Raw genomic sequence first — 16,592 nt, 5'->3', positions numbered from 1 at the left:
TCTTGTGGGAATTTTAGATCTAGCTACCCGAAATTTCCAAAGTGACTTTTCTACTTTTAGATGTTAACTGCAACACAGGGTTTTGGGTAAACTCACTCAACAATGAAAACTAGTAAAATACCATAACATTTTTCCCTAAGACATAAATAAATTTTGTCTTTATTATAATAAAGACAATATATTGGTTTTAATTCTCCAGACAGTTGATTTTTTGGGGTCACATTTAGGTTTATGTGGTAACACTTAAAATCTGTCCCTATGTCAGCATTTGTCAAAACACATAATCCAAGTTATTATTTAGGCCTTAGCAGAAAACTCTTTCTTGAATGCTCATATTCAGGAAGTTCCACCTTTTATGCACTTAGTTTCCCACATTCCTCCTTTTTAAATAGTCATCATATTTATAATGAATTACTCAGTATTTGCATTCTACAAAAGAATATTAACTCTAAGTACTCTAAGTATTTTCACTGCTGTCTCTGTCACAGTGTCCGACCTATGTAGTCATTTAAATAAGTGTTGAATGAATGATGGATGAATGAATGAACGGTCAGTTCTTTTTCTGACAGGTGTTATGTTACTAAAGTCACTATAGAAAAAACTGGAATATTTTTAAATCTATTTTTTATTTTTTAGAGATGCTCCTGCTATGTCATTCAGGCTAGAGTGCAGTGGCTATTCACTGGCATGATCATCAGGCATTGCAGCCTCGAACTCCTGGGCTCAAGTGATCCTTCTGCCTCAGCCTCCCAGAAAGCTGTGACTACAGGTGCATGCCACCACATCTGGCTTTGGAATCTTACTTTTAAGGAAAAGGGATAAGGTGAGCAGTCTGCAGACATTCTAGGATGATGTGGGAACAATAAACTCTATACAAACTGGAATTTTATTTGATCTGTTATATTCTAGGGTGCGACCTTTGTTTGACAATAGATTCAATGGAACTTAAAGGTTTTATGCTGAACTCACTTCTAAAATTCCTAGTAATTTTGTCAAGTTTTTTAACCTTGTGTATGCCAGTTAACTGTCTTTCACTCCTCTCTATGCAGACATTTTTCTCCAAACATGCTGCTGTTAGCACCACTAATGTAAAAGCAAATGACATATGCAACTCCAATTAAATATTTATGCAATGTAGCAGTGAAGTGGTAAATACCTTATTATGCTTTCCACTTGTCATTAGGAGATGTTGCTACATTTTGCAAAAAATAATAGTTTAAAACAGAGAAAACACTGTATTTCATGAATAAGATATATTTATCTGGCACAAACTGGAGTTAAGCTGACTTAAAGGTATTTCTTATTGTTCTGTTTTTGAATATTTTTCAAGTCAGAGAAAACCCTATATTCAAAGGGTAAACACAATTTGTTTAAGTGTATTATTATTATTATTATTATTATTATTTTTGAGACAGAGTCTTACTCTGTTGCCCGGGGTGGAGTGCAGTGGCATGATCTCTCTGCTTGCTGCAACCTCCGCCTCCCAGGTTCAAGCAATTCTCCTAGCTCAGCCTCCTGAGTAGCTGGGATTACAGGTGCGTGCCACCATACCTGGCTAACTTCTTGTATTTTTAGTAGAGACAGGGTTCCACCATGCTGGCCAGGCTGGTCTTGAACTCCTGGCCTCCTTCCAAAGTGCTGGGATTACAGGCATGAGCCACCATGCCTTGCTGAGTGTATTATTTTCATGTTATTTACTTTAGCTGATCTTGTATCAAACTAAGAATAAAATAAATTGTTTGTGAGGAGAGGAGGAGCTTTCTATATTGCTAAATTCTTATTCTGAGTCTTTAATCACCATTGAATCAGGCTTAAAGATGTCCTTAAAGATGCAAGAATAAAATAAAATATTTAAAAATTGATTCTACATTTTTAGTTTTACAACTTTCCATCCTCTAAAATACAGGCAATACATTTTTTCCTACAATGTGATAAAATCATGTTAGTATTAAAATGCTTCCATGCCGTCTCAGACAAAATGCATTCTTCTGAATATAATGCAACTCAGAGTTAAGGGAAGAAGCGGTAGTGAAAAATGGTATGTAATTCATTGCTCGGCTGTGCTCTAGAACAGTATAAAACTGTACTTTTATTACAAAGACACGTGCAAAAAGAAAAAAGAACGTCAAACACATTTTATTTTGCCATATATAGTTAAATGGTTGATTTTTCATGAAGCATAAAGGGCTGGCATATTTTCCCTTCTGACCCTGAGTTGCATATATATAGCTACTACCATAATCAATTTCAAGGTGCACAGAGAGGTAAAAATGTTCATAAAATGCAAATAGGCCCAGAAGTAGGACAGATAACTGCTAAGGCATCATAACTGCAATGAACCTGGAATCGACAGGTTATATTTTGCCAGATCTAGGGAATGCTTATGTTGTTAAACAGCCTTTTTAGCAGACATCTGACAACATGTATTTTAGAAATCAGTTGGTAGCAGCTGTTCAAAGGAAATAAATAACTACATATGTATTTTTTAAATGAAAGGAATAGTAAAAATTTGAGTAGTTCTCTGGTTTGCTATACTTGTCAGGAGCTGGTAAGAAAAACAAAGCTAAGCTATTTGTTTTCACTGGGAAATTAGTTAACAAAACAGTCCCTTAAAAATTTAGATTTTTATGGAAGAATTTCTGTGGGGCTAAAAAAACTATTGGGTATTGGGGTGTTGGAAGGTAATAGGGAGTGATTGTTAAAGGATACAGGGTTTCTTTTTGGAGGTGATAGAAATGTTCTGACTGTGATGATAGCTGGAAAATTCTGTGGCTATGTAATAGTAAACACCACTGGATTGTACATTTAAATGGATAAATCACATGGTATATGAACTGGGTCTCAACAAAGCTGTGATTCAGAACACTCTGTTATCAAATGAAGTATTGGTTAGGAAAGACCTGGCCAAAAGGGCAAGATAATTGAGAAAATATACCACCATAATATAGTCCAATAATATTTTTTTCTCGTGTTCCTTAGACTTACAGTTCATGTGCAAATACCTTTGGTACTACTGTACACGGAGAAATTCTCTCACTCTGCCTAGCAGTGCACAGAAATGCTCGTAAAATTAAAGGTCTCCAGAATGGTGTTACTTGAAGTCTTTTTTGTAGTTTAATTGGTGTCTTCCCAAGCATTTATTATGATTTGTATTTAGCAATGCTTTAATAACGTTTACACTTCATAAGGGATTTCTGGGCATTTTTCTATGTGTATAGCATTGAAATTTCAGGTTATCTTCCATCCAGAAAAAAGAGCCTTCTGAGAGCAAAGACTCCTACCCATCGCTAACTGTAAACAGAAGCAGAATTGTGGACTTTGCCCCTTTTTACCATTCTTTGGTGAACAACTGGTGGTTACTGCTCATCTTTTCTTTCAGAGCAAGAAAAAAAATGAGTATATTAGGGCCCAGAGAAATATAACAGGATTTTTTTTGTTTTTTTTTTTTTTTAAAAAAGTATGTATCACTAACTATAATCTTCGAATGTAACGTTTGTGGTTAGAAATCAGTAGCATTTTTGCTGTGTAAAGGCACAGCAACTCAAAAGTTAATGCATTAGAGAATGATTTTAACTGGATGCTCAGTAATCTGGAGAAAATCATTAACAACTCCACTGGAAGGAATTTTACCATATGTATCTTTGATTTTTAAAAGCTGGGATATGAAAAATCATGTCACATTTATTCTACCATGAATCAGCTACGGTTTCTCAATTCTGCTTATTCCTCTACCCCAATAGAGCCTCAAGATCTCCATTATGACTAGTTTTCTAACAGGTTGTCCGAATTCACTTCTAAAATTCTCAGTAATTTGTCAAGTTTTTTTAACCTTATGTATGCCAGTTACTTTTCTTCCACTCCTCTCTATGCAGACATTTCTCTCTGAACATGCTGCTGTTAGTACCACTAATATAAGGAGTGGTAGTATGTAATGTAAACAGTGTAAATATCCAAATGATAGTTACTAGCCATGGGGTCTTTAACTAATGTTTGTTTGTTTAATGAAAACTAGTAAAATTTAAACTTGAGTTTCTTCAGTTTACTAGGTTCCTTTCAAGCTCAACAGCCACATGTGTCTAGAGGCCACTAAACTGGACAGTGTGGAAACAGAATATTTCCATCATGAAATGGGACATGTTACGGCATTACCTAGACCCTTACTACTCTCAGTGTGATCTGATAAGCACAGCAGCATCACCTGAGAGCCTGCTGGAAATACGAATCTCAGTTCCCACTTCAGATCTATTAAATCAGAATACGCATTTTAACAAGGTCCCCAGGTGATTCTTAGGCAGAGGAATGCTTGGAAAACAACTCTGGACCTCTTTTATGTCCTGGAAGGCCACTGAAGCAATCTTTTTTTTTTTTTTTTTGAGACAGAGTCTCGCACTGTCGCCCAGGCTGGAGTGCCGAGGCGCCACCTCAGATCACTGCAACCTCTGCCTCCCGGGTTCAAGCAATTCTTTTGCCTCAGCCTCCCAAATAGCTGGGACTACAGGCACACACCACCATGTCTGGCTAATTTTTGCATTTTTAGTAGAGACGGGGTTTCACCATCTTGGGCAGGCTGGTCTTGAACTCCGGACCTCGTGATCTGCCCACCTCCCAAAGTGCTTGGAATATGGGCGTGAGCCACCACTCCAGGCCGCAATCTTTCAAAAACATAAATGTGATTCCCTTTCACTCCTATGCTTAAATCTCTTCAATTTCTTGTCTATTTTTACTTCTTAAAAAACCTCACAGAACAGTATAGTGTAAGAGTCCTTGCATGTGTACCTTCAGGTGAGCCATCTCTCTAAGCCTCAGATTCCCTATTGGTTAAAAGAAGAAACCTTTTAAGGTTGTTGTGGAAATTATAGGAGGTAATTCAAACAGCTTCCAGAACCATGCCTGGCACATTAAGCACTGCACATGCACCATGGTAAATATTTCACGTTTCTTCCTTGCTGCTTCTCAGATGACCTCATCTCATGGTGATTATTTTTCTAGCCATTGGCATTAGGTGAACAAAGCTCCAGTTCAGGCATCATCTGCTAGATAAAGTCTTTCCCTAGCATCTTCAGCAAAATGTAGGTATCTTCTTTCTTTTCTATTTTTTTTTTTTCCTAATCAAACTGGTATGAAACCAGGTACTGTGAAAACTGTGTTTTTATGCATGTCCTTATCACTTCCCTATGAGCTTCTAGAATGAAGAGCTAATCAGACCTCTGATATCTATCAGAGTGGCCAGGAAAATGTTAACCTAAAAATAGTTATGAAAAAGCGTTAAGTAGCAGAGTAAATTTAAGTTCATTTTAAAAAATACTGGGCTGGCCACAGTGATGTCTCATTCCTGTCATCCTAGCACTTTGGGAGTCTGAGGAAAGAGGACAGCTTGAGCCTAGGAGTTCGAGACCAGTCTGGGAAACACAGGGAGAGCTTGTCTCTACAAAACATTTTTTTACAAATTAGTTGGGCATGGTGGCATGTGCCTGGAGTCCCAGCTACTAGGGAGGCTGGGATGGAAGGATTGCTTTACCCAGGAGGCAGAGGCTGCAGTGAGTCATGACTGTGCCACTGCACTCCAGCCTGTGAGACAGAGTGAGACCCTGTCTTGAAAAAATAAAAATACAAAAAATAAAGAAAAACTAATACTTAGATCTAATAAGGACTTTTATAGGTATGGCATGAAAGCCAGCAATTTAAAGAAAGAAAGAGAGTGAGACCCTGTCTTAAATATATATTAAATAAAAACTAATATTTAGATTGAATAAGGACTTTACAGGTATGGCATGAAAGCCAGAAATTTAAATAAATAAAATAATACATCTGACTACTTTAAAAATTCCATATGAAATATGGTAAACATAACTATGATCAAAGTTAGTAATAAATTGGAAAAGTATGTAACATATGTGATAAAATAGTCATATCCTTAGCTGAAAATAACTTTTTTAAATCAAAAAGAAAGGAGAATAGCCCCAATAGAAAAATGGAGGCTATTCACACACAAAAAGAGAAATACAAATGGCCAATAAATGTATGCGGTTTAATAAAAGCGCTACTAGTGATAAATCAAAATAACAATACAATTTTTTAACTGACAAAAGTTAAAAATATTCATAAGAAAGTTAAGAGACTGACAAAAGTTAAAAATATTCATAAGAAAATATATATAGATAGACAGAGGCAATGACTAGCATTGTTGGTTATGTAAAATGACAGTTGCTATGGTTTTCAAAATTTAAAACATGCCTACTCTTCGGTACAGCAAACATCCTTCAAATAATTTATACCAATAAAAAACTAGATCAAATGAACACATATACACACATCAGTACACACAGGCACAGGCGTAAGAAAATAAGTCACTGCATTTTGGGGAACTAGCCACTAAATGAAATTATACTGATGATGTATAATGAATGAATGATAAGTGGAAAAAGTCTAGTATAAAATGCATTTAAAAATATGGACCTCTAGTTATATATGTACATGGGAAAATATACGCCAACAAGTTGACACATGTACTGTGGATTACAATTAATTTTCACTTTTTAAGGTCTTGCTTTACCCTCTGCAATTTTGAAGAAATAGAAAAAATAAACAACAAAGCCTGCCTCCCTCCCTCCCACCCTTCCTCTCTTTCAGGAGCTGTTCACCTTGTTTATCCAGAGATAACTTTACCTTAGAAAAGAAACATATTAAATCTACATTCTTGCAAGTTCTCATCTCACTGGAAGGTAAGAAAGATAATTCTAAGAAATAATTCCTCAAGCTTTTTTTTTTTCTTATTTATGTCTTAGGCTTTTACTTAATAATAAAAATCCATATACGAGAAGGAAGTTCTAAGGGAATAAAAAAAAGTTTAAGGATGGCTGCCTTTCCGTTAAAGGTTGCAAGGTCAATCTCATGATGACATTGGTCTCCGCATTGATTCTGGGGTTTATCAGACGGATCTGGCTGGATGGGCAAGTGTCCCTCTCTCCCTCTCTGCTTTACATGCACACTTAATGGAAGAGGACAGCCTTCCCTCAGAGAAGCGTCCTGTTCTATTTCTCAAGGGTAAAGGCAACATCTTTAATCAAAAAAGATTTACCATGCAAACTGATGAGGGAATGAATTTTTTTTTAACTGATTAAAAATAAAATTATTGTGTTAGTGTCTTAGTCCTTTAAATGTGGGAAGACTAATGAAAATTCAAATCATACATGTGCTTAATTAAAGCAATAAAAGTATGAGGCAATTTTTTGAAGATAAAAGTAATTTTTTGCTAGATAACACCGGGATTGTACCTTCTCTTAATTCCTAGCTGTACCTAGCACAATAAATAGATCAAAACAAATGTTCAATAAATATCTGTTGAACCGAAAAGCTTACCTGAGTATATTTTAACTAGATAATTTGCATGTTGCCATGTGGGGGAAAATAAAAGTAAAGGGAAAAGTTTCTGACCATGGTACTAGCAGGAATAAAGCAGATTGCTAATTACTAAAAAGTAACTTAGAAGTCTGATAGTTTATATTCACTAATAGATCCTTAAAAAGAGTAAAAGTTTCACAGGTAAGAGTGACTGATCTCATATTAAAATGCTATTTTTTCCTGCTAGTCATACCATGAAAATAAAATTAAATGGCATCAGAATTGGTATTCAACATATTTAATAACTGGAAGCACACAGGCACTTACCAATCAGAAAGGATGCCTGAGCAGTCAACCTGACACTGAATTCCAGCCCTGCATATTCATCTATGTGGTATGCACCACAGCAAAAGAAACCCCCAACAAACACATATTCTTTTTTATTTCTAAGTTCCGGGGTACATGTGCAGGATATGCAGATTAGTTACACAGGTAAATGTATGCCATGGTAGTTTTGCTGTACCTATCAACCAATCACCTAGGTATTAAGCCCAGTATGCATGAGCTGTTTTTACCTAATGTTCTCCCTCTCCACAGCCCACCCCACGACAGGCCCCAGTGTGTCTTATTCCACTCTCTGTGCCCATGTGTTCTCACTGCTCAGCTCAAATACATATTTTTAATTTATTACATGCCATTTATGACTGGTCAATTTCAGAACCATTTAAAATTCTTTAGCAGCACACTTCTGACAGGTACAAATAATGTATACGGCTAACTAGAAGAGAATCTCCTGATGGCTGACACATTTTCTAACTGAATACTAGAAATCTGCCTCTGGGATACTGATTTTTGTTGTGAAATTACTTATTTACCTTTAGTGTTATGAAACAACAACAGTATTGTTTCACCAGGGTGTGATCTTGGTCAAGGGATAATTTTGTCAGTATCTGGTTTGACCATTTTTATATGGAGAAAGTTAACTTAGATTAAAAAATGACAGAAAGGTTCATTTTGCTTTTACCTCTGACTGATTGGTAGAGACCTTCAGAGGTACTATATGAAGCACTCTGATGAAGATAAGGAGCATGCATCCGGTTAAGGAGAGAAAGTGCTGTGAGTCATTAGTGATGTCCATGGTCAAAGAATTGGAAAAAATACTGCATAATATGTCAAGTAGTTGCCATCCCTGATTCAATTGTCTCTAAAGTTCTTTCATGCTCTACAATTCTGTTTTCCCATTAAAAACGGATTCAAATTTCACTTTTCAAAGTGTATAATTATACCACAGGAGTATTTTAGCCAATGGAAGATACTGGCACACTGCAAAAGCATCATATTATCCTATAGACAGCTCTGCAATACTCTTATTCAGTTATAGAATTTCATGGGGCATCACAAATTGCTTTGTAAACTTGAGGATGCATCAGTGGCTATTGCTCTTGGCGGATAAACCACAAAGCCTGCGATTTATCTCAGTGGACACCATTAGCATTTCAATGCAGTAGGCCTTTCCCTACACTTAGAGGAAGATCATAACAAAATGTGGTCATTTCTGGCATTTTAAAAGCAATTTCCAGCAGTTTGAATGCTTAAGTATGTTATGAAATAGTTAAATAAAAGCAATATTTACAACTTCTATTAGTAGCTTCCATTATTTGAGCTACTATCAAGTGAAAAACATGATCAATACTACATCACGAGAAGAAAAATCCACATATATGAATGAGTATATAATCCATTCATTGCTTTATGGATGCCCAGTTCTCTGGAGAGTGTTCCTGAGTGCAAGATGATGGCCCTGAGTGATGAGTTTTACATTTAGATGGCTGAGTGAGCTGAGAGACTTGTAATATCACAAGTAGTGGAGAGCTCCCTATTGGGTATGCATTGAAGGAAATTCCTGCACAGTGTTCATTACTGTAAGCACATGAATTATTTTGTGTACATGAAATGTCACAGAGCTATCCATGTTTCACAAGGATTAAGTCAAACACAAATGTACACTATAGTTTTTGTCCAAGAATATACCTTACTGTTCATGAAAATGAACTACCCACAAAACCTGCTTTTCTATGTATCTAATAATGCTGAAAATAATCTGTGATTTATATTAACAAACTTGTCCCCACTAAATATAACCTCATAATATACTTGTAGACCAAATAAATAAATACAAGTAACAAAACAATGTAACATCCTGATTTGCAGAAAACATAATTCTAAGAACTTGTTCTTACCTATAAAATAAGATAGGAGTATTGCCAGGAGCACCGAGACCCCTACGGCACACAGTGCAGTACATTTCCAGCTACAGTACTTTGAAGACTTCTTGAACTTAAAAGCACTTCTTGATAGCGTGTTTCTAGGTAGTGGTCGAGTCGGCGGCGAATAAACAGAGCCAGATGCCATTGTGTATCCTGGGGTTGCAGTACTGAACAGCGGCGTTGTCCCTGTTCCTGTTTTGAATAGGAAATGCCTGTGGAAAAGGAGAATATCATTATAAGATACAAACATGTTACAATATGTGAGACAGAGACAGCGATGCATTAGCTCTCCTGTCTGTCTCTTTTGCTCTCTCTCTCTCTTTTTTAAAAGAATTTATCCTATATAATCTAAAAAATTGAAAATTAAGAAAATGTTTTAACCAAAGAACCTAACTTACAAAAATGACTCCAGTGAAAGAGACTGATTTTTAATGCATATAGCAGAATTTATACATAAAAATGATCACTGTTCTTTCAAGTAGACATCTTGAGAGACTATAAAGATTTTCTAATCATACTATTTCCTGAACAAAACCATTTCAGAATGTCCCTTGATGAATTACCCTAAGAGCATTTTCACGGTTAGCAAAAGAAACCCAGTCTTGTTGCTTTATAGCTACATGGGCATTTGCTACTCATGAGACTATACACTCATACAAACATGAGTATGCACGATCACACTGATCTTCTGCAGACTGATTTATTTTCTGCATGTCCATGGAAACACTGTCATACTGGCCTGCTTCTTTGCTCATGAGTACTATAATACCAAGTTTGGCTACAGGCAGCTGGTCAGTTCTTAAATGACAGCAACTATTTTATTGTTAGCTTATATCAAACATAATCAGGAGTGTGAATCTGCTGGGGGTAGGGAGAGGGAATGAGTCACGGAACACCTTCTAACACCAAACCTAAATAAATGAGGGGACAGTGAAGCAGATTTTGGATCAAATATAGAAACATTCCCTAACAACTGAGCCACACGGCAGGGAGCAAACTGCTTCTAAAAGTTGTATGCACTCTTCCTTCACAATGTTTAAGCAGAAATTGCATGGTCACATGACAAGAGCACTGTAGAAGGAATTCTTCAGGAAAGATAACTAATTTTAAGATTCCTTTTAACACTGTAAGTCTCCAAATTTTAAATAAGCACCATGTGTTTCATGGTTTATATTGACTATTAGGCTGGTAACTTACAGTATATTCAGCATGTGTCCCAACACTTATGATGTTCCTAACACATCTGATGAAGTCAACAGATGTGTTAAGATCCCTGTACTTTCATATTCAGAAGGTACGGGCATCTTTTTTTTTTTTTTTTTTTTTTTTTTTTTTTTTTTTTAAGAGACGGGGTCTCGCTATGTTGCCCAGGCTGTAGTACAGTGGCTATTCATAGGCGCAATCCCACTACTGATCAGCACCGGAGTTTTGACCTGCTCTGCTTACGACCTGGGCTGGTTCACCCCTTCCTTAGGCAACCTGGTGGTCTCCCACTCCCGGGAGGTCACCAGATTGATGCCAAACTTAGTGCAGACACCTGATCGGCATAGCACACTACAGCCCAGAACTCCTGGACTTAAGCGATCCTCCAGCCTCAGCCTCCCGAGTAGCTGTGACTACAGGCACGCGCCAGCAGAGGTCTTTTAATATGGTGCAGTCTTTATACAAGGTTATTTTAGATAATACATAGCTAAATACCTGTAATTTTAATACTCATGTACTTATTTTACTGTATATTAGAGAAATACTCAATATATCAAACAAATTAAGGGGTTAACAGAACACAACTGGGAAGGCAGACTGCCAAGGTTCAAATTCCACTTAACCGCTTACTAGGTATGGTCCTTGGATGAGTTACTGAAACTCAGTTTTGGTTTCTTAATCTATAAAATGGGGATGCCAATGGTATCTACCTCATATTATTATGAAACTTATTAAATGAGTTAATATTTAAAGTGCTTGGAATGTACCAAGCATCATATCTGATTAGTAAAAAAGGATCACACTCATTATTTTGTGTATATTATTGCTTAGAAATGCTGAATAGGTATTTAAAAGTTATAAAGAATCAATCTCCAGAAAAGTATTAAGTGAAAAATAGTGAAGCTAGTCTAGAGATATCATGAAAGTTGGCCTAATGTCCGGGCGTGATAGCTCACACTTGTAATCCCAGCACTTGGGGAGGCTGAGGCAGGTGGATCGTGAGGTCAGAAGTTCAAGACTAGCCTCGCCAAGATGGTGAAACCCCGCCTCTATTAAAAGTACAAAAATTATCTGGGCATGGTGGCAGGCACCTGTAATCCCAGCTACTCTGGAGGCTGAGGCAGAGAATTGCTTGAACCTGGGAGGTGGAGGTTGCAGTGAGCTGAGATCGTGCCACTGCATTCCAGCCTGGGCGACAGAGCAAGACTGTCTAAAAAGAAAAAGAAAAAGGAAAAAAGAAAATAAAAGAAAGTTGGCCTAATAGAGGTAGGTACAGAGGAAAGAATTCTGGATTAAAAATCAGATCTTGGTTTAAGTCCCTGGTCTAGCAAAGTGGTCCTAGGAAGCCTCAGGTTTTTTTTCTCCTTGATCTATTAAAAAAAAAATGGCACTAAGGAGTTACTTATTTTAATAGGGCTGCAAACCAGCTAATGTATCTAAAAAATGCATTGTCAACCACAAAATTAGAACAGATGCAAATGATGAGGTGTCACTTGTAGAAATTATACTAACAACTGTATTATGAACCTATTTCCTCCTATTGAACTACTTTAAAAAACTAATTTGGAAGTTTATAGCCTGAATTAGGTGATATGTTGGAGTTAACATTAGTGCCTCCTACCATATTCATATTCAGCATGGTTACTAAGCGCTCTGAAATTACACTGAGTTCAAATCCAGACTTCACCTATAAACAGCTGCATGATGTCGGGTAAGTTACTCAAGTTTTGTGTCTCGGTTTTATCATCTGCAAAAAGGGCATAGTAACAGTTACCTATGCTTTATAGGCATTTTCCAAGGATTAAATGAAGTAATAAAGTGTTTATGTTAGTATCTAGCACAAGGTAAGTGCTCAGTATTAGCTATTTATTATTTTGCTCAAAAATCACATATCACAGTCTATATTCAAAAGACCAAAAAGTATAATTTGAAGATTTTAAATGCCGATTCAAAATGTAACATCATCAAAACGAATGTGTACAAAATTAATTCCCTGGTTTACAAATTTGATACTGGTGATTCTACACATGGGCATGTGGTCTGGATGAGAAGACGGACTATGTCATTTAGATCAGACATCAGCAAACTTTTGTTGTAAAGGACCATAGGGTAAATATTTGAGGCTTTTCCAGCAGCATCGTTGAACTCTGTTACTTCGTGAAAGCAGCCATAGACTATGCATACATGTTTAACTCTGGCTCTGTTCCAATAATACTTTTTTGTAGACATTGACATTTTAACTTTATAGAATTTTCCCATGTCATGAAATCTTCTTTCCTTTTCATGTTGTCAATTATTTAAAGATGTGAAAAACATTCTTTGCTCAGAAGTAGTACAAAAGCAAGTAACAGGGCTGGATCTGACCTGTGAGTCATGTTGGCCCTGAACTAGATTCTCACTGTTTTCAGGATTATACATGAAGAGTGAGCAGGAGGCTCAGCAGCCCATAGAAACAGACTATTCCCTTAACACCACTCGAGAGGATTTAAAAAACAGCCCAAAGGATGCAAAAGTATGCTTCCTAGAGAAGGTTGGACAGATCCATGTAATTGGACAGAGATCCTATTATTATCTTCTTGGAAATTCCACATGAAAAAGTCCTGGCAAACCCTGGAGTATGCATTTCACAGGGCCAAATGATGATCTTTGCCAAGTATGGGAGAAGAACTGACATTTCCTGTGACTGTGGGACAATTTGCTTACTTTACTGCAGTGGCCCTCAACCTTTTTGGCACCAGAGACCGGTTTTGTGGAAGACAATATTTTCCTGGACCAGGAATAGGGTGGTTTTGGGGTGAAACTGTGCCACCTCAGATCGTCAAGCATTAGATTCTCGTAAGGATCGCACAACCTAGATCCCTCACATGCACGGTTCACGATGAGTTTGCACTCCTATGATAATCTAACGCCACCACTGATGTGACAAGAGACAGAGCTCAGGCAGTAATGCTCCCTCACCCCACTGCCACTCACCTCCAGCTGTGTGGCTCAGTTCCCAACAGACCAAGGATCAGTACTGTTCCACGGCCCAGTGACCGGGGACCCCTGCTACAAGTGTGGGCTTTGGCATCAGCTCAGTTTTGGATGCCTCCTCCTGGTATCACTGATGGACCTGAGCTAGACTGTCCATTCTGTCAGCTTCATTAACAACAACAATGATAACTGCCATTTCCTGAGTACTTACTAAGCACCGTATTATTTCATGACAATTTTCACCATGATGCGGTGAAGGATACAATGACTCTTTGTGTTTTCAGCCTTCATCCTCCAAGTCTCAGCTCAGATGTTACTACCTGACCACCCAATCTAAAGCCCTGTTCCCTCTACTCTCCATAATATTACCGTGTTTTCTTCAAAGTGCTTTCTACAACCAGTTATTTATTTGTGTGGTGAATCAAGTTTCCCAAGTACTACTGAAAGTATGTTTTTTCCTTCTTGACCTTTTCCCTTTTCTGTGTTTGCTCTGCCTCAATCCTCTCATTCTAGTTTTATTTCATGGCCTCCAGGAGAAATGAAATAAGATGGAAGAAGAAATAGTCTGCGTCTCTTTACTGGTTTTCTAAAGCCCAGTCTGCTGAGTAAAGGACAGTAGACTGGGGTATAACCAGCATACTGGGGAGAAAGTCACGTGAGGAAAGAAAGGGCTTCCCTCCAGACGGGGAGAATGTCCAGGCTGGGAGCAGGTGGAGAACCTGAGGGGACCCAGTGACAGCAGAGGAGGACCAAGGCCTAGGGAGAGAAGCCTGACTTCTGCTGTGTGGGTGGCGTCCTGGGGAAGTCTGGGGCTCTTTCTGCTGCTTCCATGTTATGCTTGAGGGGACAGAAGCAGCAGAGAGAGCTACCCGGCAAAGCTGTGTGTACAGAAACATGCGACACTCAGGTAGCAACAGGTATGCAGGTCTATGGCCAATGACGGAGGCCCTTACCTTAGTCTCTGGTCCCATGAAAACCCTCTGGGAGAAAGCAGAAATGGAGAGGCTATGGGATATACCCACAATAGTCAGAAAGAAACCGAATTTAGAAAATAAATATTCCCCTTAGACTACAAAAATATTTCATTTTATTAAAGGCTAGCAAGTGAGAAAGAGAAGAATGGCTGAAGATGTACTGTGTCTCAGGGATGAAGGCCCTGCTCCTGGGCTCCAGAGACTACATGGTGTATCCAAAGGCCTGAGAGCAGAGGAAACCCTTGCCTTACTTCTCAGACAGAGAACAGAGGATATAACTGGATCTCCAAGAGAAATAAATGCACGAAGCATCCCGGTAATGCAGTCAGGGAGCGTTACCGGGACTCCTGTGCCTGAGCATAATTTCTAAGAAGTATAATTTCTAAGTGCAAGAGTAGCACAGAGATGGCAGAGTGTGCCACTGGGCAAGCAGGGGCCTCACAGACAGGAACAAAGGTGACCCCGAAATATCATGAGCATTAGGAATAGACAAACAGCAAGAAAACCCGATTGTCTTAGTAGAGAAGAGTCTATCACCAGAAGCTCCCTGCTGTGCTCGGAGCATCACAGAAGAGCTGGGGTAGGGGAGGGAGGGACCCAAACTGCCTGAAGATTCTAGGAATGAGACTTAAAACATAAATATTTGTAAATGTTTTATTTCTAACATACTATACTGATGGACTATGCATGATACACTCACTGCACAAACCTACCATTTGTCTTCTCCCATTAGAATGTAAACTCTATGGCCCGGTGCAGCACTTTGGGAGGCCGACACAGGCAGATCATGAAGTCAGGAGTTCGAGACCAGCCTGGCCAACATCGTGAAACTTGTCTCTACTAAAAATACAAAAAATTAGCCAGGCATGGTGGTATGAGCCTATTATCCCTACTCTGGAGGCTGAGGCAGGAGACGTGCTTGAACCCAGGAGGCAGAGGCTGTGGTGACAGATCACGCTGCTGCACTCCAGTCTAGGAGACAGAGCAAGACTCCATCTCAAAAAAACAAACAAACAGAATGTAAACTCTATGAAGTCCTATTCACCTTTGTATTAACAAGACTTAAAAAGTTCTTGGCATATTACAGGGGTACAATAAATATGTGTAAAATAAGTAAAATCGTTGAGTATTATGCAGATCAGAAAAAGTGAACCTCAAAAAGTACCTTGGCCAAGAAGCCACAGCTAATAAAAGAATGAAATCATAAAATATATGAAATAGAAATAAAAGAAGGTTGGAAATCATAAAAACCAAAAAGTATGCCTGGAATATGTGTTTTTAGCTTTTTTGAAAGTACTCTGTTTCTCCATGGGAGACAAGATTTGAATCCGGGCCCGTGGGACTCTGAAGATTATTCAGCACTAAAAACACATGAATATCTACTATGTGAACGACAATAAATTTGACAAGATATTGACTTCAAATCAGGTATCTATGTTTAAATTTCCAAAATTTGAGACATCAATAGATCATGAAATCACCAATCTTGGCAATGGCTTGAGTTGCTATGAAATTCTTCTTCTTCTTTTTCTTTTTTTTTTTTTGAGATGGAGCTTCACTCTTGTTACCCAGGCTGGAGTGCAGCGGCGTGATCTTGGCTTACCGCAACCTCCGCCTCCTGGGTTCAAGCAATTCTCCAGCCTCAGCCTCCCAAGTAGCTGGGATTACAGGCATGTGACACCACGCTCAGCTAATTTTTTTGTATTTTTAGTAGAGACGGGGTTTCACTATGTTGGCCAGGCTGGTCTCGAACTCCTGACTTAGGTGATCTGCCTGCCTCAGACTCCCAAAGTCCTAGGATTACAGGCATGAGCCACCACACCTGGCCAAAATG

The 16,592-nt window shown here is 38.2% G+C and overlaps 1 protein-coding gene across 19 annotated transcripts in view; it reads right to left on the bottom strand.

Moving 5' to 3' along the window:
* The window catches only part of TENM3 (teneurin transmembrane protein 3), a 2,726,163-nt gene that overhangs the window by 165,169 nt on the left and 2,544,402 nt on the right, over positions 1-16,592 (bottom strand). For all 19 annotated transcript variants that reach the window (XM_074396661.1, XM_074396660.1, XM_074396665.1 and 16 more), the window contains one exon: positions 9,582-9,820. In XM_074396661.1, the coding sequence (XP_074252762.1) occupies positions 9,582-9,820 (239 nt within the window). The remainder of the gene's footprint in view (positions 1-9,581; positions 9,821-16,592) is intronic.

Source organism: Saimiri boliviensis, chromosome 3, assembly GCF_048565385.1.
Source record: "Saimiri boliviensis isolate mSaiBol1 chromosome 3, mSaiBol1.pri, whole genome shotgun sequence".
Classification (NCBI taxonomy): Eukaryota; Metazoa; Chordata; class Mammalia; order Primates; family Cebidae; genus Saimiri; species Saimiri boliviensis.
This window is presented reverse-complemented; position numbering and strand designations above follow the sequence as displayed.